Raw genomic sequence first — 22708 nt, 5'->3', positions numbered from 1 at the left:
TGGGGTAGACTACTTTGCACTGCTGGTGAGCCTTGTCGAATTGTAAAAGTGCCTTGAGTGATGCTTTTATCTCACCAACCACACAGTTGCTGCTTCCAGCACAACAGCACCTAATAGCAAAGATTTAAAAAATAACTTGCAGCTCTGAAAAAGGGTTTCTTGCACACTGGGGTTCACTGAATCGCAGCTATTCTGATTTTCACTTCAGAAAGTGGAGTTCAGGCAGTCATTGCCCTCCTGTCATGAACAGATAGCCTTTATACTTGTTGGTTCAAGCAGCTTTCTGCGGCTTGCAAACAAAAAAGCCTCTTGACCATGGCCTGACCCAAGATTTGAAGCAGAATCCTTGGGACATGTTTCAATGCTTTGAAACTAACTCCCGCCCCCCGACCTCAAAGAAAAGGTCACTTCTGGCCAACACTCGGGTCATCCGCAGCTTGGTCAATGACTCGCTTTCATTTAGCAGATGGTTTCAGAATGGTTTAAAGGCAGCCAGTTCTTGTTTTATCTGATTGTTAACTGAGGGTCTACATCTCTGCCAGAAGCGATGAAAACTGACGATCATCATGGAATGAGCTTTTTTGGCACCCCAGTGTAATAGCTGGAATCACATTTTGCACTAGACTGTTCCAGGGACCAAGCTGAAACTCCCTAGAGGTACACTGATACCCCTTTCATGACTTTGCCTCAGTTATTAAGGGGGTAGTGGATGCTGGGTCTGTCACTGTGAGTTTGACTCAATATTCCATTGTTTTTTAATCCTGAAAAAGATCTTGCCAGGGGCAATGGTCTTTCATTCAAAATAATCTCACTTACACCTCTAACTATTTATAAGGTTATAGGACATTAGGACAGGGCTGCAGCACCTCTCTGAAGTACTTTTCATCCATCTTGGGACAGTAAGCAGCAATTTAGCATGGCCAATCTACCCTACCTGCACATCTTCAGACTGTGGAAGGAAACCGGAGCACCCGGAAGAAACCCACGCAAACACGGGGAGAATGTGCAAACTCCACGCAGACAGTGACCCAAGCCCGGAATTGAACCTGTCTCCCTGGCACCATGAGGCAGCAGTGCTAACCACTGTGCCACCGTGCCACTTGTAACAAGCTGACCTTTTAACATTTAGTTCGATTCCATCTGAACCCTGAAGTTTAACAGGGGAAGGCTGCATTTTATTTTGCTCAGCCATGGAACTCTGTCAGATAAAGTGGAGACTCCAGCTCCTGGGTTCACTTTGAATTTAGTAGGATGCCCATTTACTTCAATGTTTGCACTTCAACACCAGTTTTTATTTTCCTTTATTCCTCCGAGGAAGGTGACTTGCTGGATGTCAAGGTCCTGAATTTCTTGAATGGAGGTTCCTTTACCAGATTCCTCCTTCTGTCTTGTAAGCACAGATTTTCTGGAGTGGCAGACCCTGACCGCTATAAAATGGCCTACCTTGCCACACCCACAGCACTGCACAGTTCAGATGGGGCATTCTTCTCACCTCTGGGCCTCCTTCCAGCTACAGTGAGGACATTGGAAAAATGATGGTTGGTATCTATTCAGGGTTGGTGTCGATTCAGGGTTAGTGTCTGTTCAGGGTTAGTGTCTGTTCAGGGTTAGTGTCTGTTCAGGGTTAGTGTCTATTCAGGGTTAGTGTTTATTCAGGGTTAGTGTTTATTCAGGGTTAGTGTTTATTCAGAATGCTGCCTTACTATACTTTCAGCTTTACAACCCAAAAACTGAATAACTTCATCGGGTTTTTACTGCGGGATTGCCCTCACACCTTGTACAAAGATTGTGTTCTGCCACCAATCTTCGAACCGTCTGGTCAGTTGTACGGCTTTACTTAAAGTTAAATCTTCCTGAGATTGTAAAAAAAATCAGAGGTTTTCATCCAAAACACCAATGACTATTCCATCTTTGAGCAGGTCATCTTTTAATGTTCCACATTCACAATTGTCAACTAGGCAGTGCAACTCGTTGATGAGTCAATCTCTTCACCCTGTTTTTTAACTATGTTGTTTACATTTTGTGCTCTCTATTGCAATATTTTTTACGGAGACTGAATTATGAGTTAAATGTTTTAGTGACATCCTTGTAGGAGGATGACTCTTCATTCACCACCTGTCTCGCCAGCACATCGTCTGCGGTGCTCCAAACAGCATTGAAAAGTGTTAGCCTGATCCTTGTTATTTTTACAAACAGGATCTGAAGCGTTGTGCTACTGGGTAAAAATGCCTTCACCAATTTTGCCATTGCTCAGGCTGTCTGAGGCCCTCGATACTTTGGAATGATTCTGGTTGCAGTCATTACTCACTCTGGGTCAAGGTTCCATTTTCCCATGCTGCTTGTCGTGCTAGTCACTGGCCTGCCCGCTTTATTTGGTCGTATCCGCTGTGGTTGCAGGGTTGGCTTCAATGTCCTTCATATTTGCTGGGTTTCTCCTGAAGGGTTTTCTCCAATGTTTTGATTCGCTGTAGCTCACTGCTGCCACCATCTGTTATTGTGAGTTTGACTCAAAATTCCTTGACTTGTTACTCTAGAAGAGATCTTGCTGGAGGCAATGGCCTTCATTCAACATAACTTTATTTACATCACTAACTATTTCCAGGATTATGGAACATCAGGACATACCTAGAGCTCCTCTCTGAGGTACTTCTGACCTATCTTCCCCAATGGCCATCACTGTGACATAGCTCTTTACCCACATGCTCAGCAACTATCAGTAGAGTTAACCCTTCATATCTCTTGATGAGTCTTTACCCCGCCCATATTATTATATATACATCCTCCTACATTGGGTTCACTGGCTTCCAGTACATTATCAGCTTTACAGATATGAGTTTACTGGAGTGGATGAAACTTTACAACGCAAGGGAGTTACTGAAAGAGTTGGGATGGACAATCTGTTCCTTCTGCTGTAAGGGTTGAAATGATTACGGTACCACATGTATAAGTGTGCCCATTTAAAATGTCTCTCTCTGAAAAGACATTAACCTATTTGAAGGTATTTATTACTAATGCTGCACAGCACAATCTCAGATGATGTCTGTGAGGATCGACTTGTATTCTTTATTAAGCTTTTCAATGAACTTCCATCAGCAGCTAAGAGAACATCAGGAGCCTAACCATCAGCCCAGCCTGTACCTTGACCTTATCGTGCTCCCTATTAGTCTCCAAACTCGCAAAACAAACGTAGCAAATGTATTTATTAAACTTTCCAAATAACAAGAGGAACATGACATTTTCAACTTGATTGAATCTGCTGATAGAACTTTGAAGCAAATGTAATAACATAAAGCATTATGCTTCCCTTCCACATAAAAAATTGTATCTCTTAATACAACTCAGCACTGCAGCTCCTTGGTGTGGTTTGTGAGGGCCTCAGAAAATTGATCTTTTAAAGATGTAACTCTGCTGGGAAAGGAGTGACGAACACGTGGTGTTCCCATGTGTAATAAATCAGATACTAAAGTACATTTGCTGTTTTTTGAAATATCAAACGTAATTACTCTCTTTTGTCTATCCTTCTTCACAGTACATTACAGTGCAGGAGGAGGCCATTCAGCCTGTCACACCTGTGCAACTCCCTTTTAAAAATTATTTATCTGATCAGCTTCCTCCACCTTTTCAGTTCCAAAGCATTCCAGGTTCTGACAACTCTCGAGTTAGAAAGATTCTCTTCACCTTCCCGTCAGATATTTTGCCCTATCTGTGGCCTGTCGGGCAGCAAGGTGGCACAGTGATTGGCACTGTTGCCTCACAGCGCCAGGGACCCGGGTTCGATTCCCAGCTTGGGTCACTGTCTGTGCGGAATCTGCATGTTCTCCCCATGTCTGCATGGGTTTCCTCCGGGTGCTCCAGTTCCTCCCACAGTCTAAAAGACGTGCTGGTTAGGTGCATTGGCCAATGCTAAATTCTCCCTCAGTGTACCCGAACAGAAGCCGGTGTGTGGCAACGGGGGGATTTTCACAGTAACTTCATTTTGTTATTAGTGTCACAAGTAGGCTTACATTAAGCGACCATTTAATGAGCACACATGACATGCTATTGCTTGTAGAAGTTACTCTATTCCTCAGGTATCTCCTTAAACTTGTCTGGAAAGTCTTAATTGCTAAAGCTCGCCCCGCCATTGGAAAGCTGATTTTAAGTTTTAAGTTTAAGTTTATTTATTAGTGTCACAATTGGCTTCCATTAACACTGCAATGAAGTTACTGTGAAAATGCCCTAGTCGCCACTCTCCGACACCTGTTCGGGTACACTGAGGGAGAATTTAGCATGGCCAATCCACCTAACCAGCACATCTTTCGGCATGTGGGGAGGAAACCGGAGCACCCGGAGGAAACCCACGCAGACACGAGGAGAATGTGCAAACTCCACACAGACAGTGACCCAAGCCGGGAATCGAACCCAGGTCCCTGGAGCTGTGAAGCAGCAGCGCTAACCACTGCGCTACCATGCCGCCCTCAGCACATTGGTGAAAAAAGTCTCATTCTTTCAATTAGTCGGTATTTTTGAATATAAATTACACATCTTTCATGGTAATTGTCTTCAAGGTGTTGATGGCAATTATGATCAAGAGTTGGAAATATCCTTTGTGCCAAAGGATGTAAATGTAGAAATTAGAATCTGTGATACACACAGGCAGACAGGTTTGTGTGATATTCCCTCTGTCCTCTATTTAAGGCAGTCAGTAACATCTTAAAGAGCCCTCCACTTCCACTGTCCTACAAACACGATTGGCATTTCTTAAGTATCAAAAATGCATAATCTAAGATAGCGTAGGAGCGAGGCCACTTCTTGTAAACTGTCCCCAGCATACATTCTAATTCTATCTTTTACTCTCATTCTATGCTTTCAAAACTGTACTCTAACTCATTTTATTCTGCACCCTCTCCTTTCCTATGAATGGTATGCTTTCTCTAGCACGCAAGAAACAATACTTTTCACTATATCCAGGAATCGAACCCGGGGTCCTGGCACTGTGAGGCAGTGGTGCTAACCACTGTGCCACTGTGCCACCAATTTTGGGCCTTCTGCTAAATTAATTTCCCTCACCTGCCCACCAGTTCCAGTTTTATAAGGAAATTTGGAAGATATGGAAAACCTGGGGAAAAGGTCAAATGCAGCTGAATTCCTTCAAATGAAGGCCCTTTATCATTTAATTCTGAACAGGAATGGATTAGATTAGGGTGTTCTTTCAATTGGTGTCATCAATATCAACGAATGTCATGGGTTGCATTTAATCTTTGCAAAGTTACAAAGCTGATCAAGAAGAGGAGAACAATGAGTTAAAACAAAGAGATGGAATTGGTGATAAGTGCTACTTTTAAACCAGATAGTGGTAGCAGCTCATTGTGATGTGCATTCTTGTGAGCGTTCTACTATTACTGTGTCAATGTTTACTTTTCATCCCAAGGTCACCTGTGCTGTACCCTTGTCAGACCTTTACAAACAAATTCTTCGACAATGTACTGAGTTGGCTCAAATTACTGGCTGCATTCCGTCACGAGGGCCAGGAACGTGAGCAACGCGCACCATGAAAGGGATCTGTTGGAGAAGCTTGTGTAAATCATTCAAACGGCACATAAGATGTCACAGGAAGGAAACACAGGCAGAGACACAGCCAGCATTGTACAATCAAGGGTATGGCACAATCTGTAATGCAAAGTGCTTGACGATTCTGCCCTTTTTTACACACTCACGTGTTGTATTTGGCGGTGAGCTACGTGCAGCCAGTACTTGAGATATAAAAATACAACAAGCTTCACTGTGAATGGAAACAATCTCATGATATTTTAATCATACTTAAGGATGGCTGAATGGTTTGCTGTATGGGAACCACGTGAGGAACCGGACTGGAATCCACAGCCTGTAGCCCTCCCGAGATAAGGACTGTAATATTTTGGTATCTATTATAATCAACCGCTTGACACAAGGGGCCAGTAAAGGGGGTGGCTGGGGGGGGATCCCTGACATCTTCTCCTCATGTCAATAATTGGTTAAGGAAGGGGAGGGTGAGTTCTCTGAACTCGTGGCCCCTCCCTCTGGCCTTGTGAACTTGTCCCACCAGTCATGGAGGTTGTGGATGGGTGCTTCCTGGCTCTCATAGAATACGCTTAGAGTACGGCAGGCAATCCTGGTCGCCACATTATAAAAAGGATATCGAGACACTGGCGAGGGTGCAGAGAGGATTTAACAAGGATGATACCAGAAAGGTGAGGGTACACATATCTGGAAAGAACTGACCAGCTCGGTCTCTTCTCTCTTAAAATTACAAAAGCTTTTGGCAGAGTGGATAGAGAGACAATGTTTCCTCTTGTGGGGAAGAGCCATACATGAATAGAGGCCACCAATATAGAAACATAGAAAAATTACAGCACAAAACAGGCCCTTCGGCCCCACAAGTTGTGTCGAACATATCCCTACCTTTTAGGCCTACCTATAACCCTCCATCCTATTAAGTCCCATGTACTCATCCAGGAGTCTCTTAAAAGACCCTATTGAGTTTGCCTCCACCACCACTGACGGCAGCCGATTTCACTCGCCCACCACCCTCGGTGTGAAAAACTTCCCCCTAACATTTCCCCTGTACCTACCCCCCAGCACCTTAAACCTGTGTCCTCTCGTAGCAGCCATTTCCACCCTGGGAAAAAGCCTCTGAGAGTCCACCCGATCTATGCCTCTCAACATCTTGTATACCTCTATTAGGTCTCCTCTCATCCTTCGTCTCTCCAAGGAGAAAAGACCGAGCTCCCTCAGCCTATCCTCATAAGGCATGCCACTCAATCCAGGCAACATCCTTGTAAATCTCCTCTGCATCCTTTCAATCTTTTCCACATCCTTCCTGTAATGAGGCGACCAGGACTGAGCACAGTACTCCAAGTGGGGTCTGACGAGGGTCTTATATAGCTGCATCATTATCCCTGGACTCCTAAACTCAATCCCTCGATTGATAAAGGCCAGCACACCATACGCCTTCTTAACCACTTCCTCCACCTGCGGGGCCGATTTTAGAGTCCTATGGACCTGGACCCCAAGGTCCTTCTGATCCTCTACAGTACTAAGAGTCTTTCCCTTTATATTGTACCCCTTCATCCCATTTGACCTGCCAAAATGGACCACGACGCATTTATCTGGGTTGAAGTCCATCTGTCACTTCTCCGCCCAGTCTTGCATCCTATCTATTTCCCTCTGTAACTTCTGACATCCCTCCAGACTATCCACAACCCCACCAACCTTCGTGTCGTCGGCAAACTTACCAACCCATCCCTCCACTTCCTCATCCAGGTCATTCGTGAAAATGACAAACAGCAAGGAACAGACAAAGGAACAGACAAGGAACAAATAGATAAGATAGACACAAAGAAATCCAACAGGGAATTCAGAAGAAGCTTCTTCACCCAAAGAATGTGGAACCCACTATCACTGCGAGCGGTTGAAAGGCGGAATTCTCCAGCCTCCCGCGGTCTCTTTCTCGCGGTATGAGGAAGGATGCCACTGGCCGGTGGTGGTATCTCTTGGCCCCCTGCTACTGTGAATGGGGTTTCCCATTGACTGCAACCCAATCTGCCGGGAACTACCAGGAAACCCCCATCGGCAGGACCAGCAGATCCCGTCGCTGGAAAGTTCCAGCCGAAGTGGATTGTATGGATGTACTTAAGGACAAGCATACGAGGAGAAGGGAATAAGTGGTTACAATGGGAGAATATGGAAGGAGGATCAAGTGGAATATAACTGGTTGGGCCGACCGGACTGTTTCTATGTGGTATATCCTATGTAATACAATGCAGCACGATCTAGGCATCTCGGCTGGTGCAATGCCAGTTGAAGCAGTGCTGTTTGGTTTAACAGATTCAAACATGCGAAAGCTGCCCTCACCGCTCTTGATAGCACACATTGCTTTCGACAAGCTGACAACATTTAAACATTGACCCATATTTTCCAGCCCTTTCTGCTGACGGGGTCTTCTTGTCCCGCTGATTGCCACCCCTGCTGTCTGTTCCTAGGTGGTGGAGGGCGCAGGACATGTAAAACCCAAAGACTTTGGCGGGACTGGAGGCTCCTGCCGCTGGCCAAGAGCGGGCCACACCTGCCCCAGAACATATGCCACGGGGGCGGCTGGAAAATCCGGCGTATTGTGTTTGCGTTTCTTCACCCTTGCCGCATTTGAACAGTGATATTCTATTGTTCTGTGCTCTTTGGGCAAGTTCTCCCAGACTCAGTGGGCTGAATGGCTTCTTTCTGTGCTGTACTATTCCATGATTCTGTGATTAATAAGCCTACAGTGAAGAAATGGGATCCTCCACTGAATGGAACTGAAGGCTGACAGAGCCCCACACAGCTCTCTCCATCTTTGGGGATGTGAGTGTTGGATGATGTTTAGGAATCGTAAGGAATCCTGCCATGATTTATAAACAAGGTTTAGAAAATGCCACAGTGATTTAACAGCTGAAAATGATTATCTTAGATAACGGTTTTCTATCACTGAGCAACAGCTGCTGAAGATGCTTCTAGTGTTGATGAGGAACAAAGATTCGAGTTCAGTCTGCACTTTAATCAGTCCAATCTGTTTGAAAGACTCCACGGGCGATTATACTACTGCTGGCCCAACTTACCAGTCTGATGTGAGAGATAAGAGCGAGTCTGACTCTCCTCTTCTGCCTCTCAACAGGTCGTAAAGAGGAACATTCCTTCCCCCATTATTCCTGAGAGGAGATACTGTCCCGATTATTTTCAGGAAGAGGAATTGTATACCCCACCACCAGACCTTATCTAGGTGCAAGGAAGAGGAAAAAGGAAAGTAAACCCATTAAATCGTGGGCGGAATTTTTTGTTCCCTGCACAGAGTTCCAGGTGAGGCGGGAAAACCGGTGTGTGGCTTGTTGGCCATATTATCCGGCATTACCTGTGCAGGAAAAATCCGGAGGCCTGGCCCACACTATCCGGCTGGCAGAGTGGGGCCGGAACAAGCCAACTGGGAATCCCGAGAGCCCAGATTTGTATAAGGAACAAAGAACATTCCCCCCCATAACATACATAGCGAACCACTCCCCCCTCCCCCCCAACCCACCTCCACATACACAAGGGGAAACCTCCCCCACATGGACTTGGGGAACACCACCCCCCTGCTCCTGCATACGCACAAGGGGAAACCCCACAATGGAGCTCCCCAGAGGGGCTCCCCCGAGACATTTTCCACGGCACTGCCTTCTGACACCCTGAAACTGCCCCTCGCTATACTTATCTGTGTTTCCAACCCTCCTCCCAACCCCTGCATGATCTATTTGCCTGGTTCATGTTAAAAAGCAGTTGTAAACCTCGTTGATGTGTTGTCATGCCAGCGAGGGAGAAATTCCTAATGTGGGGGTGGGGTGGGGGGTGGGGGGGGGGGGGGGGGGGGGCAGGGGGAACCATATGATGGGGAATGCCTTTAATACAATGTTAATTTATTAATTTATTAAAATGAGGTTCCTGACCTTCATGGGCGGGAACCTCATTATGTCACCTGTGGGGAGCGGGGAAAACCAGGAAATAGGATCTCGCCAGTGAGATTCTCGCTTTCTGACAGCAAGAGTGGGGGTAGGAAGAACTTGCAGCTAATTAATTTTGTACCATTCCACCTCCCCCCCGCATGCGCGCACATACACACACACACACACACACACATCAAAATGAGTTGAAAGTCATGAGGCGTTCTGGTGTTTGCCCATCAGAATGCCCAGCAGGTGGGCATTCTGTGCCTGATGTGTGCCAAGAGATTGGAACTGAGGGGAGATCTGATAGAAACAGATAAGATTATGAAGGGAATAGATGAGATAGAAGCAGGGAAGTTGTTTCCACTGGCGGGTGAAACTAGAACTAAGGGGCATAGCCTCAAAATAAGGGGAAGCAGATTTAGGACTGAGTTGAGGAGGAACTTCTTCACACAAAGGGTTGTGATCTGTGGAATTCTCTGCCCAGTGGAGCAGTTGAGGCTACCTCATTGAATGTTTTTAAGGCAAGGATAGATACATTTTTGGACAGTAAAGGAATTAAGGGTTATGGTGAGCGGGCAGGTAAGTGGAGCTGAGTCCACAAAAAGATCAGCCATGATCTTATTGAATGGCGGAGCAGGCTCGAGGGGCCAGATGGCCTACTCCTGCTTCTTATGTTCTAACTGTGGCAACTGCATCAATTCAGGGTCACAATGCCACCTCTTCTCTATATCAAAAACCTAACTTTTTAGGTTACGACCGTCCCCACCCTTCGGCCCAGCCTCAATTCATTCCCTGTCTCGGAATACCTAACTTTTGTACACAACATTATAATCACTCCCTCCCACTTCAAATCTGTATCTTTTTTAAAATTCATTTTCAGGGAGATGAACATCACTGGCTGGTTCAGCATTTATTGCCCGTCCGTAAATGCCCTCCATTTCTGAGGACATTTGAGAGCCAACCACATTGCTGTAGCTCTGCAGTCACGGACCAGGTAAAGATGGCAGATTTCCTTCCCTCATGGGCATTAGTGAACCAGATAGGCTCTTACAACAATTGGTTTCATGGTCATCTTAATTCCAGATTTTTACTGAACTCAAATTTCATCAGCTGCTAAGGTGGGATTTGAACCCAGATCCCTGGATCTTGTCCTGGGTCTCTGGATTACAAGGCCAGTGATAATACCACTACACCACTGCCTCTCTTACGAACCTGAATCATTTGCTGGGACTCTCCTTCCTGCTCCCATTCTAATCACTTTCCCATTGATTTTTTTTTTTATTGTGTCGGAGGGGAAAAGCCACAGAGGGAGCAAAGAAAAACAAAGTGGCTATTTTTGTTGACTGCCCTCCCAGGACCATTGGAAACAAATATTCCACCAGTTTGAGAGGGAAGGGAGGACACACTCAGCAAATTCAGTGCTGCTGACTAAGATGGCAAGATAAATGATAGGAATGGCAAGCTTATTGATAAATCAGCAGGAAATAAATGTGCTCCCATTATTTTTTAGTCAAAGCTAAAAGCATACTGCCTTTCCATTTAATGTAGACTTGACAGGAAGTGAGTGATAGTTTGGGAGATTGTTTTACATCAATGGAGTCAATGTAAAATCAGTTGGATTGTAAAACTGGGAGATCTGATCCTGACAGTTTCTGGTCGGTGTGTGTTAGTTTAACATTACCCCATAGCATTGTTTTAAACAGAGATATATGTCCCCAGGTAGCATAGTAACTATAATAAATGTTTTTTTATTCATTCATTCATTCTTGGAACATGGGCATCGCAGGCTAGCCAGCATTTATTGCCCATTCCTAGTTGCCCTTGAATCAAATGGCTTGCTAGGCCATTTCACAGGGCAGTTCAGAGTCAGCCACATTGCTCTGGCTTTAGAGTCACATGTAGGCCAGACAAGGTAAGGACAGCAGATTTCCTTCTCTAAAAGATATTAATGAACCAGATGGGATTTTCTGACAATTGTTTCATGGTCATCAGTAGATTCTTAATTCCAGATTTTCTTTTATTGAATTCAAATTCTACCATTTGCCGTGGTGGGATTTGAACCCAGGTGCCCAGAATGTTCGCTGGGTTTCTGGATTAATAGTCTAGTGATAACATCACTAGGTCAGTGTGATTCAGGGGCAGAACAACATGGGCAGAATTTGATGCATGCAATGGGTGAGTTAGCCTGCTGGCTGGAGTGCTGGGAGTCTTTTTTCAGGAAGGGCTGCCACATAACTGAGCAGTGGCAGACCTTATGTGGAATCAAGGACGCCGGGGTTGGAAGTTCCGCCCACCAAGAGCTGCCGGACAATCAGAGGCTGACAACTGAGAGAGAAAACGCTGGAAAATCTCAGCAGGTCTGGCAGCATCCGTACATCATTATCATTGCTGCCAGACCTGCTGAGGTTTTCCAGTGTTTTCTCTTTTGGTTTCAGCTTCCAGCATCCGCAGTAATTTGCTTTTATTAGAGGCTAACTCTTCATTGCTCAGCAGCACCACTGGGAGGCAGTGGCTGTTGCTGGTAATGCATCCATCTGAGGCCCAGGATCATTGAGGAATGCAGGTAACAGGTGAATGCTGGTGGGAGTTGGGTAATGGGGGAGGGGGAGGGGTGTTTAGGGACCAGCAGAAAGGGAAAGTGAGTGTCTCTCAGGAGCCACACTCCCACCGCCCCCCCCCCCCCCCCCCGCCCCCTGCAGCCCTCTCTCACATTCCCAATGCTGGATCCCTTGATCAGGCGTTGCGTGCTTTTGAATGATGGACAATGGACAACCCCCACCTTCCCCCCTTGAAGTCCGCAGGTAACCCTAGACAGGTTTGCATTTCAGTTTTCGTATGGCGAGTTAATGCCAACAGCGGTGGGATGGAGTCTTTAAGTGAGTATTAATTGTCCACTTAAGGGCTTCAAATGGTGGCAGGAGGGTAAGCCGTCCACAGGCCTTCCTATCACAGACTTCATTGGGTTGGTTGCAGGAAGGCTGTGGAGCCCCCATCTGTCACTCTGCACCTCCCCCAACTAAAGGTTGTCCTGTCACCAAACCTGCCACGAGAAACACCCTATGTGTTTGTGAAAGCAGTGGTACCCGGGCATGTGGCCCTGGGGTGACGTAACTCTCCTGCACTTGTGACCCCCTAGAAAGGCTGCTACTTGACTAATGCCTCTGGTAATACAGCGAAGAGAGGAATCTGGTACGAGATCATGAAGCATTTGCATAATAATAACTGTCAGTAACTTCGACCCTTAAGTCCCTGAGCTTCCCTTTTCAGTACAGAGAGAAAACATGGAAGAGATGCTGCAGAAAACATTGGCAAGTAATACACATATTGGAAAATGTGAGTTTTCCAAAGACCACTCTTATATTGGTCCAAGGATTTTGACTTCAATTGACTTAACTTTGTGTAGTGCTCATATTTCATATCTACTGCACCAATATTCACACTATTCAATGCAACTGAATGGGGATCCAGATAGTGAGGTACATACAAACATAAAACCTAAGAGCAAAGGTCGGCCATTTGGCCCCTTGTCCCTGCTCCGCCACTCGATAAGATCATGGCTGATCCCATTGTCACTTCAATTCTACTTTCTTGTCTGCTCCCTATACACTTTGACCTCTTTGTCAATTAAGAATCTATCTACCTCTGCCTTAAAAATATTCAATGACCCAGCATCCACTGCTTTCTGGGGAAGAGAATTCCTCAGACAAACAACCTTCCAAGAGAAAAAAATATCCTCATCTTCATCTTAAATGGGAGACTCCTTATTTTTATCTCTCCCACTAGGGAAAACATCCTTTTAGCATCCACTCTGTCAAGTCCCCTCAGCATCTTATATGTTTCAAAAAGATCACCTCTCATTCTTCTAAACTCCAATGGATATAGGTTCAACTTGTCCAACCTTTTCTCCTAAGATATTCCTCCCATCCCAGGAATCAGTTAAGTGAACATTCTCTGAACTGCTCCTAATATAATTATGTCTTTTCTTAAGTAAGGAGACCAAAATTGTTTACAGTACTTCAGAGATGGTCTCACCAGTGCCCTTTACAATTGTAACAAAGCTTCCCCACTTTTATATTCTATTCTCCTTGCAATGAACAACTACATTTAAATTGTCTTCCACAATGAAGACAGGCACACCTGTATTTCCTTATTATCCATTATTAATTGCCCAGACTTGATTTCTGGAGTACCAAAGCTCATTTCAGTTACTCTTTTCCTTTTTAAATACCTGTCAAAACTCTTACTCTCTGTTTTTGTCATTCCTGCCAACTTTCGCTCATACTCTAAATTTCTCCCACCTCTTTTTGTGGTCATTCTTTGCTGGTTTATATATCCTGTCCAATCTTCTGATCTGCCACTAATCTTGGCGTAATTATATGCTTTTTCTTTCAATTTAACACTATCTTTAATTCCTAATAAAGTAAAGTAAAGTTTATTTGTTAGTCACAAGTAAGGCTTACACTGCAATGAAGTTACTGTGAAACTCCCCTAGTCGCCACAGTCCGGCACCTGTTTGGGTCAATGCACCTAACCAGCACGTCTTTCAGATGTGCCACTGATGGTGTGTTCTTCCCCAAAAGTCTTTCTTCCTCACTGAAATGTATCTTTGTTGAGTGTTAGAAATATCTCCTTAAGTGTCTTCCACTGCATCTCTACTGAACCATTCTTTAACCTAATTTCCCAACTCACTTTAGCCAACTCTGTCCTCATACCCTTATAGTTGTCTTTATTTAAATTTAAAACACTTGTTTTAAACCCACATTTCTCTCCATCAGATTGAATGTGGAATTCAATCGTGTTATGTTGACTGCTGCTGAAAGGACCCTCTACCATGAGATTATATTGCTACTGTAGAGTCTTGTATGGAATTGATGAACTTGGGTCTGATTCTCTTCCAGTGTTGATCAGTGTGTTATGGTTGTTACATACATTGCAATTCAAATAGGTCCATTGTTACAGTGACATTTGAAGGATGATTGCTCTTGTTTTCACTGCAGAGTTGTGGGAACACCAGTAACTCCAGCTTTCTTTACTCACGTCATGCAGGCAATTTTAGCTGACAAACTGCTGAACTGTATCATCACTGGCAACTCTTGACATCACATGATATTCAACACAAACGCACACTCACTATAGCCCATCACTTATCCAGGGCAAGAGCCCATAACTCCCTAGGAGACGGCAACAAATTGGTTGCCTTCTGAAAACATTGGTGCCTGCATGCTGTGATTGCAGTTTGCTGAACTGTATTATTCATCTTTGAGCAGGGCAGATCAGGACTCTGTGAAATAGACTCACCATTTGAGTTGTATTGTTACTGAAGCTGCACAGTGTCCGTAGTCATATTTGTCTGAAAGCTTTCTGTTGATTGCTCGGGATGGCTGCCATTTGTGTGATGGAGAATGGCAACAACCCTTTGTTGCATTGGACAAGGTGGGTTGTAGTGATTCAGCTCAATGGCAAAAAATTGTCAATGTATCTGATGCTAAGTCATTTAAATTGGCAGCTCGGGTAAGATTTATTTCTCATTAAGGCTAACACTTCAGGACTGCTAACAGTGACAAAATCACGACCCAAGTATTGCTCTGTAGCCAGTTTAATTGTGGTTCACAGAGTCAGAAATGTGCATTAATATCAAATGTAGAATCATAGAATCCCTACAGTGCCGATGGAGGCCATTCAGCCCATCGACTCTGCACTGACTCTCCGAAGGAGCATCTTACCCAGGCCCATCCTGTTCCCAAGACCATGACTAATCCACCAAACCTACTCATCTTTGGACAAAAGGGGACAATTTAGCCTGGCCAATCCACCTAACCTGCACAACCCTGAACTGTGGGAGGAAACCAGGCACCCAGAGGAAACCCACACAGACATGGAGAGAACGTGCAAACTCCAAACAGACGGTCACCCAAGGCCAGAATTGAACCCAGGTCCCTGGTGCTAGCGGTGCTAACCACTGTGCCACCCATAAATGTAGATCTGAAAATGTCTGCAAGTTCTTGACTGCTATGACCATAGTGCAGTTTAATTTGGATGATTCAAATTTGCTTTGTGTACAGGCAGTTCCATTCATTAAATCTGGGTATTTTTATAGCTTATCATTCTATTGCAGTATTTATTTTTTTAAAAACCTTAGCTAGTGTATTGTTCCATGACACAGTACAGTGTCAAAACACACACAGATTAGGAAGCGACCATGCAAGTTCTTGCAGATATTTATTGTGTTAGGACTCGCAGAACTGATCTCTCTGTGGAGTCGCCCAAAATATACCCCTCAGGCCAGAGGTCAGCTTTGAGTCTTTTCAGGAGATGACAGGTTTATATTTTGGAATTGTATTTGTTGCCACGTGCTGAGGCACCAACTGCCTTGGAATTTATCCTAATGTTGCATTACTTGTATTAGAACCTTGCAGTTCTGGTCTGCATTTGGCAAAATCAGTGGTAGATATTATACATAGCTTTAGAAGATGTGAAATTTCACGCACTTTGCACACAGCCACTCCCTTTAGTTTGGATAAACTGGGTAAAGGTTACACCCAAAGCTAGGGAAACAGTGCATAACATGGACATTGCTTAACCACATAAGACCTTTATCATCTGTGTGGTTACTCAAATTAAAATAAGGTTGCAGGAAGTGCCACAGAAACTATTTTGGATGTAAAATAAATTCTGAAATTTCCAAATCTGGGTTCCTCTTTAACCATGTTGTCTAATACCAGTGTCACCAACTGCGCTGGGTTATCTGTGGCTGTGCTGGTGTCATGAGCTGGCAGTATCAGAGCGGGTTGCATGGTGCTACCACCCCCCCATCCCATACCCACAGGTTTGCGACCCCCTGCCTCCCACATGAGGATGGCGCAGCGTCCACTCCCACCCTTATCGGTTCACCAGCACCGTTGCTCCCCCCCACCGCCCCCCCCCCCCCCCTCCTCTTCCCCCACCACTGATTCACCAGCACCTCCCCAACTCTTAGAGGTTTGGCAGCATCTGCCACCACCACCACCACCTCCCATGCCCCCCTCCCAGTCAAAACATTCCCCATGCCTGGGTGCCCGGGTGTTGGTCACCCTGCTTGGTACTTCCTCGGAGAACTCTAACAAATGAGTCAAACATAATGTCTCTTTCACAATGGCATGTTGACTCTGTCTGATTGAACAAAGAACAAAGAACAATACAGCACAGGAACAGGCCCTTCGGCCCTCCAAGCCCGCGCCGCTCCCCGGTCCAGGATTGAATCCTGAATCCAGGATCCCCGCCCAATTTTCCAGCCTATCTACATCCTAATATCCTATCCACCGAGCTGTCCCTCACAGCTACGATGCTTTGTTCATCACAATCTATTAACTCACCCCCACCCCCCCATTCCAGACCATGTGATCTCCAGGGAGAGGCGAAAACCCAGAGTGAAAACCCCAGGGCCAATATGGGGAAAAAAAATCTGGGAAATTCCTCTCCAACCCCCTGAGGCGATCGATACGAGTCCAGGAGATCACACTGGCCCTGATCAGAAAATGCTTCCCAACCCTATTCATTTCCACTTCTGCTTTACGAACACCATCTGAATTCCCTGCCCCCGAGACAGGTTCCCAACTATCCGCAGTCTCGCTCTGTACTGGCACCAGCAAGATGATCATAGAATGAAGCCTTGAAACGAGAAACAAAGAACAATTAGCCCGCGCCGCTCCCTGGTCCAAACTAGACCACTCTTTTGTATCCCTCCATTCCCACTCCGTTCATATAGCTGTCTAGATAAGTCTTAAACGTTCCCAGTGTGTCCGCCTCCACCACCTTGCCCGGCAACATATTCCAGGCCCCCACGACCCTCTGTGGAAAATATGTCCTTCTGATATCTGTGTTAAACCTCCCCCCCTTCACCTTGAACCTATGACCCCTCGTGAACGTCACCACCGACCCGGGGAAAAGCTTCCCACCGTTCACCCTATCTATGCCTTTCATAATTTTATACACCTCTATTAAGTCTCCCCTCATCCTCCGTCTTTCCAAGGAGAACAACCCCAGTTTCCCCAATCTCTCCTCATAACCAAGCCCCTCCATGCCAGGCAACATCCTGGTAAACCTCCTCTGTACTCTCTCCAAAGCCTCCACGTCCTTCTGGTTAATATTTTCAATGTGCCCTGCAATGACCTCCTTAAAAAAAGATTCCAGCATTTTCCCTGTGACAAATGTTAAGCTAACCGGCCCGTAGTTTCCCTATTTCTGTCTTCCCTCCTTTCTTGACTAGAGGAGTTACACTCACTATTTTCCAAAATCTGAGCTTTCCATAATCTAGGAGAATTTTGGAAAATTAAAACAATACATCTAATATCTCAGCATCTGCTTCTTTTAAGACTCTCAGATGGAGTCCATCAGGTCTTGTGGCTGTTGCTGTTTTTGCAAAGCCAGAAGTGGAACACTTCACCTTGGGCAGCAGCTTCTTTATTTCCTTCAATCGCGTAACTTCCTCTCACCAGAAGCTGCTGCGGTGAATGCTATTAGCCTGGCTGTCAACTTGTTGGGTCACAACAGTGCTGTGGATTGCTGGCACACAAGCTGTACCCAGCTGGCAGCTACCCACAGTCAAAAAGGTCAGATTCACTCAGAATCTGCAGTTGGGAAGACTTGTGTGCTTTTTAAAAATTGAATCTTTCTAGGCAGGGGCCATAAATAATCCAACAGGCTTACTCTGGGCTTGCACTGGCTGCGTGAGGTCACTGCGCTGCTGACTAGTGGTGCGAGTGCAGCACAAAGCCATCATGCAGCAGCTAAGGGAGCACTGCCCCCATTTAAATTCAATGGCTGGAATTTTACCACCTCGCCCGCCCCGAGGCTGCAGAACGGAATTCTCCGTTGGCCTTGGGCGGGATTTTACGTGCCTCGCCCGAGCAAGGTCATAATTAAAGGCACAGAAATCCATTTTGTTGGAATAATAATACTCCGCACCAAAGGACTAATGATCACTGCAGTGTCTTTAAGAACTTCAAAGTGTGTACAAAAATAGGGAGAAATGTTTAAGCTCACAACAGCTTTATTAGCATTCCCTGCAAATGCAAGATCCTGTTTTTTGAATCACACAACATAGAATCCCTACAGTGCAGAAGGAGGCCATTTGGCCCATCAAGTTTGCACCGACCACAATCCCACCCAGACCCTATTCCCGTAATTCCACATATTTACCCTGCTAATCCCCCTGACACTAGGGTCAATTGAGCATGGCCAATCAACCTATCCCGCAGGTTTTTTGCGCTGTGGGAGGAAACCGGAGCACCCAGAGGAAACCCACGCAGACACGGGGAGAATGTGCAAACTCCACACAGACAGTGACCCAAGGCCAGGATTGAACCCGGGTCCCTGGTGCTGTGAGGCAGCAGTGCGAACCACTGTGCCACCGTGCCACCTTAATTGTATTTCTCTTTATTCTGTGAGACACCCTTCCTACTTCATTAACACTCAGCAACAACAGCCTGACGCACTGGCAAACGGTTCACTGGCTTTTTCACCGCCCTGAGGTTCACAGGTGAGCCAGACGTACGGGAAATAGCCGAACTTTGCTAAACAGCAAATTAACAATAGACTGTTCGGCAGCCACTGATTTTGGATATGTTCAGAAATGTTTCCGCATGTAGATATCAGATAAATCAGCCAGACCAACACTACGTGAAATTATTGTAAAGATTGAATTCAATGCATTATCTGTTTATCTGGTTGCGCCAACGTGACTTAAAGTCCACATATCACATGGATGTAAATGTGTCAATCGACAGCTTTCAGGGAGAGTGACATTCCCACACACTGACAAACAAGACATGTGCTCCCATGCAGTAAGAACAGCAAAGATTTAGTTTTCCATAATTTCTCTTCCTGGAAGCCTGGCTAAGGACACGTGAAAGTCGTATAATATTTTAATAGCAAGTTTGAGTTTCCGACTGGAGTTGAATCTGTTACCATAGTAACATGAATCTCGTTATTCTACCAGCAGAGCTCTTCAGGTCTTCTGCTCCTTCCTATGACTATAAATAGATCTGTGAAAGGGAATCGCCAACTTAGTCCTGTGGGGATTACTTCCCAGAGGTCGAAGTTAAGTTAAGTTCATTGCTGGGGCAGGGCAAGGAGATCTTTTCTCAGCCTTTGACCCACACTGTACCTACCCTGCGGGTGTTGGATGTGGACACTGATTGCCCATAGCTGAAAGAGTTGACCCTTGCACCAGGGAATATCTTTTCCTGGGGTCATTCCTGCTCCATTGTTGGAACCGCTACTGAAGTGCGGTGGAATCTCTGTTCACACTTGCAGACCTGGTCTCTGCCAAATCTCTGGTGAGTTCACTTCCCGCTGCCTTGGCAAAACAACCAGCATAATTAAGGACACCCCGGACATTTTCTCTTTCACCTTCTTCCGTCAGGAAAAAGTCTGAGGTCACGTACCAACCGACTCGAGAACAGCTCCTTCCCTGCTGCCATCAGACTTTTGAATGGACCTACCTCGCACTAAGTTGATCTTTCTCTACACCCTAGCTAAGACTGCAACACTACATTCTGCACTCTCTCCTTTCCTTCTCTATGAACGGTATGCTTTGTCTGTATAGCGCGCAAGAAACAATACTTTTCACTGTATGTTAATACATGTGACAATAATAATAAATCAAATCAAATCAATAGCAGAGCAGGAAATTCGACCACCAAATTCTGAAGATTTTATCTCTCAGCAGATCTGTCGTGATTCTGCAATATCTAATAAATCTTCCTTCAGTCCCACGGGATATTTTTGGAGCCTAGTGTTTCTGCTGTGCCCTTCTCAATTTGTTATCATATCCTTCAAAACACCATCCTCTTAATATTTGTATCTAAGAAGATGCCGAAACCTCTGCCCCCCCCACCACCCGCCTATTGTAAAGCACTTAAACTTTAAGCAGACATGCTCCATACCTGGGAACCCCGGTATTTCAGGTAACGTTGGTTCCTCTGTCCTTGGAGCAATGTTACCACCTGCGGAACAGGAATAAGGTCAGAAATCAGTCGGAGAGAATGCATATGGGGTTTGGGACCATGGCTTAGCACCTCCAATCTGTCGTACCTGATTCTAATGAGCATACAACGCCAATCATGGCTGTCCTGTTAGTGCAAATTAAGGATCGCCATGGAAATGAATTCTGAGTACTTGCACTATCCATTCTAATATTAGTTCACGATTCAATATCTCCATCTAATTTGATGGACTAGTCTCATATATAGACTGACTGAACAGACGGAATATAGATTTACGAAACAGGGTAGGGGAATAATTAAATGGGGGAGGATGGAGGGGGATTCTTTTTGGGAGTAAAAATTGAATATTTTTTACAACTCACATCGGCATGATTTATCATATTGTGTTAGGTAAGACGATCAACAACTAAAAAGGGAAAGCCTTTAAAACCTTTCCTGGCTGTTTAATGTTTATTTGAATCCAAAGTAGGATGATAAGGTAATTCCAATGTTCTGCATATGTACATTACAAAACAATGACATTACTCATATTGGAGGCAAAATGTCACCCAGTTATTTGCACATGATACAAAATGGCAGCTTCTCAGAGGCTGCGATTTCCTTCAAATATCAATGATCTCGCTGAAGAACTTTAAAAAAGCCCCTTTGTTTCTCTACCTTTTGTTAGAACGTTATTTTTAAAGTTCTGAGGCTTCTAGAACAAAACAGTAAATTGCCGGAATGTATTCCCGTAATGTGAATATTGACCATAGAATTGCTCGGCAGCTCACTGGAGATTTGTAAACCTGTGGCAATAACACCACAAGCGGCTCCAATGAGTTGGTCCTGCCGCCACACAGCACCGCTGTCGGCTGCCGGATTACCACCAACCCCGCCGGCAAAAATGATACCTTCAAAATTGCAGCACTGAAGAATAAAGCAAGAAATCCACCCCAGCTTCTGTCAGTCTGCATTTCACAGATGAGGACAGATTTCTTTGCCCAGCAGCAAGGACGCTGTTAAATAAAAAGCTCTTGGATATCAACGAGAAAGGTGTCCATTGCACAGGTCGTAGACCCAGAGCCATAACTGGAGGAGAGAAAAATCAAATCAGTCAGCGTTCCCACTCCTGATTGTTATCCACAAGCCCTCATCTTTTCTTCAAGATCTGCTCGTACCTGACGGACATGCTAACACAGACAACCTGCAACTGTTGTCCTGTATGTTGAGGGGCATAAAAACAGGGCGCAGTCTGACACAACTGGGACAAAGACAGGTCAGAGGTCTCACAAAACTGACACTGATTCTTGCTGGAAGTACAAACCAGGATATAAATAAAGGACGAACTGTCTTGTCAGAGTTACAGTAAGCAGTCTCACAACACCAGGTTAAAGTCTAACAGGTTTATTTGGAATCAGGAGCTTTCGGAGCGCTGCTCCTTCATCAGGTGACTCTGTGATGAGTGACTCACCCGATGAAGGAACAGCGCTCGTGATTCCAAATAAACCTGTTGGACTTTAACCTGGTGTTGTGAGACTTCTTACTGTGCCCGCCCCAGTCCAACACCGGCATCTCCACATCTTGTCAGAGTTAATCAAGCTTCACGGTCCAAACTGAGGTTTAAAAAAATTCTTTTCACGGGGATGTGAGTGGCGGTGGAAAGAAGAGCATTTGTCGCCCATCCCCTGATGCCCTTGAGAAGGTGAGGGAGGGCCGCCTTCTTCAACTGCTGCAGTCCACCAGTGAACATTGCAGACATCAGTGCAAGTTAGGGAGGGGATTGCTCCACACACACTGAGTTTTAAAGAAGCTGATAGCTTGCCTTTGATGTGGCATGGGGAATTTTGAAAAGGGCGGAGTGCGGCGGAAGGAGTGGGGAACCAAATGTTAGCATGGGAGATGTAGGTGAGATTTGATGTGGGCGGGATTGTTTGCTGCCTAACTGTAAATCAAGGTTCCTGATCAGGTGGCAAACGCACGGGGTGGAGTTAAAATTCCCCAGTGTGCAGGGACAACCAAGCAGGTCCAACAGTAAGAATTCTCCCCCAGGAGCCTGACCATGTTGCTTTAGGACAGAGATCTGTGCAGCACGGTGCCACAGTGGTTAGCACTGTTGCCTCATACGGCCAGGGACCCGGGTCAATTCTGGCCTCGGGTCACTGTCTGCGCGGAGTCTGCACGTTCTCCCCGTGTCTGCGTGGGTTTCCTCCGGGTGCTCTGGTTTCCTCCCACAGTTCAAAGATGTGCAGGCTAGGTTGATTTGCTGTGCTAAAT

General features: G+C 45.5%; 1 protein-coding gene across 3 annotated transcripts in view; it reads right to left on the bottom strand.

The window, feature by feature from the left end:
• Window positions 1–22708, bottom strand: part of nrp1a (neuropilin 1a) — a 223176-nt gene that overhangs the window by 25083 nt on the left and 175385 nt on the right. For all 3 annotated transcript variants that reach the window (XM_078233256.1, XM_078233272.1, XM_078233263.1), the window contains exon 13: window positions 20396–20455. In XM_078233256.1, the coding sequence (XP_078089382.1) occupies window positions 20396–20455 (60 nt within the window). The remainder of the gene's footprint in view (window positions 1–20395; window positions 20456–22708) is intronic.

This window comes from Mustelus asterias, chromosome 2 (assembly GCF_964213995.1).
Source record: "Mustelus asterias chromosome 2, sMusAst1.hap1.1, whole genome shotgun sequence".
Classification (NCBI taxonomy): Eukaryota; Metazoa; Chordata; class Chondrichthyes; order Carcharhiniformes; family Triakidae; genus Mustelus; species Mustelus asterias.
The sequence above is the reverse complement of the archived record's forward strand: the minus strand, read 5'-3'. Positions and strand labels throughout refer to the sequence as shown.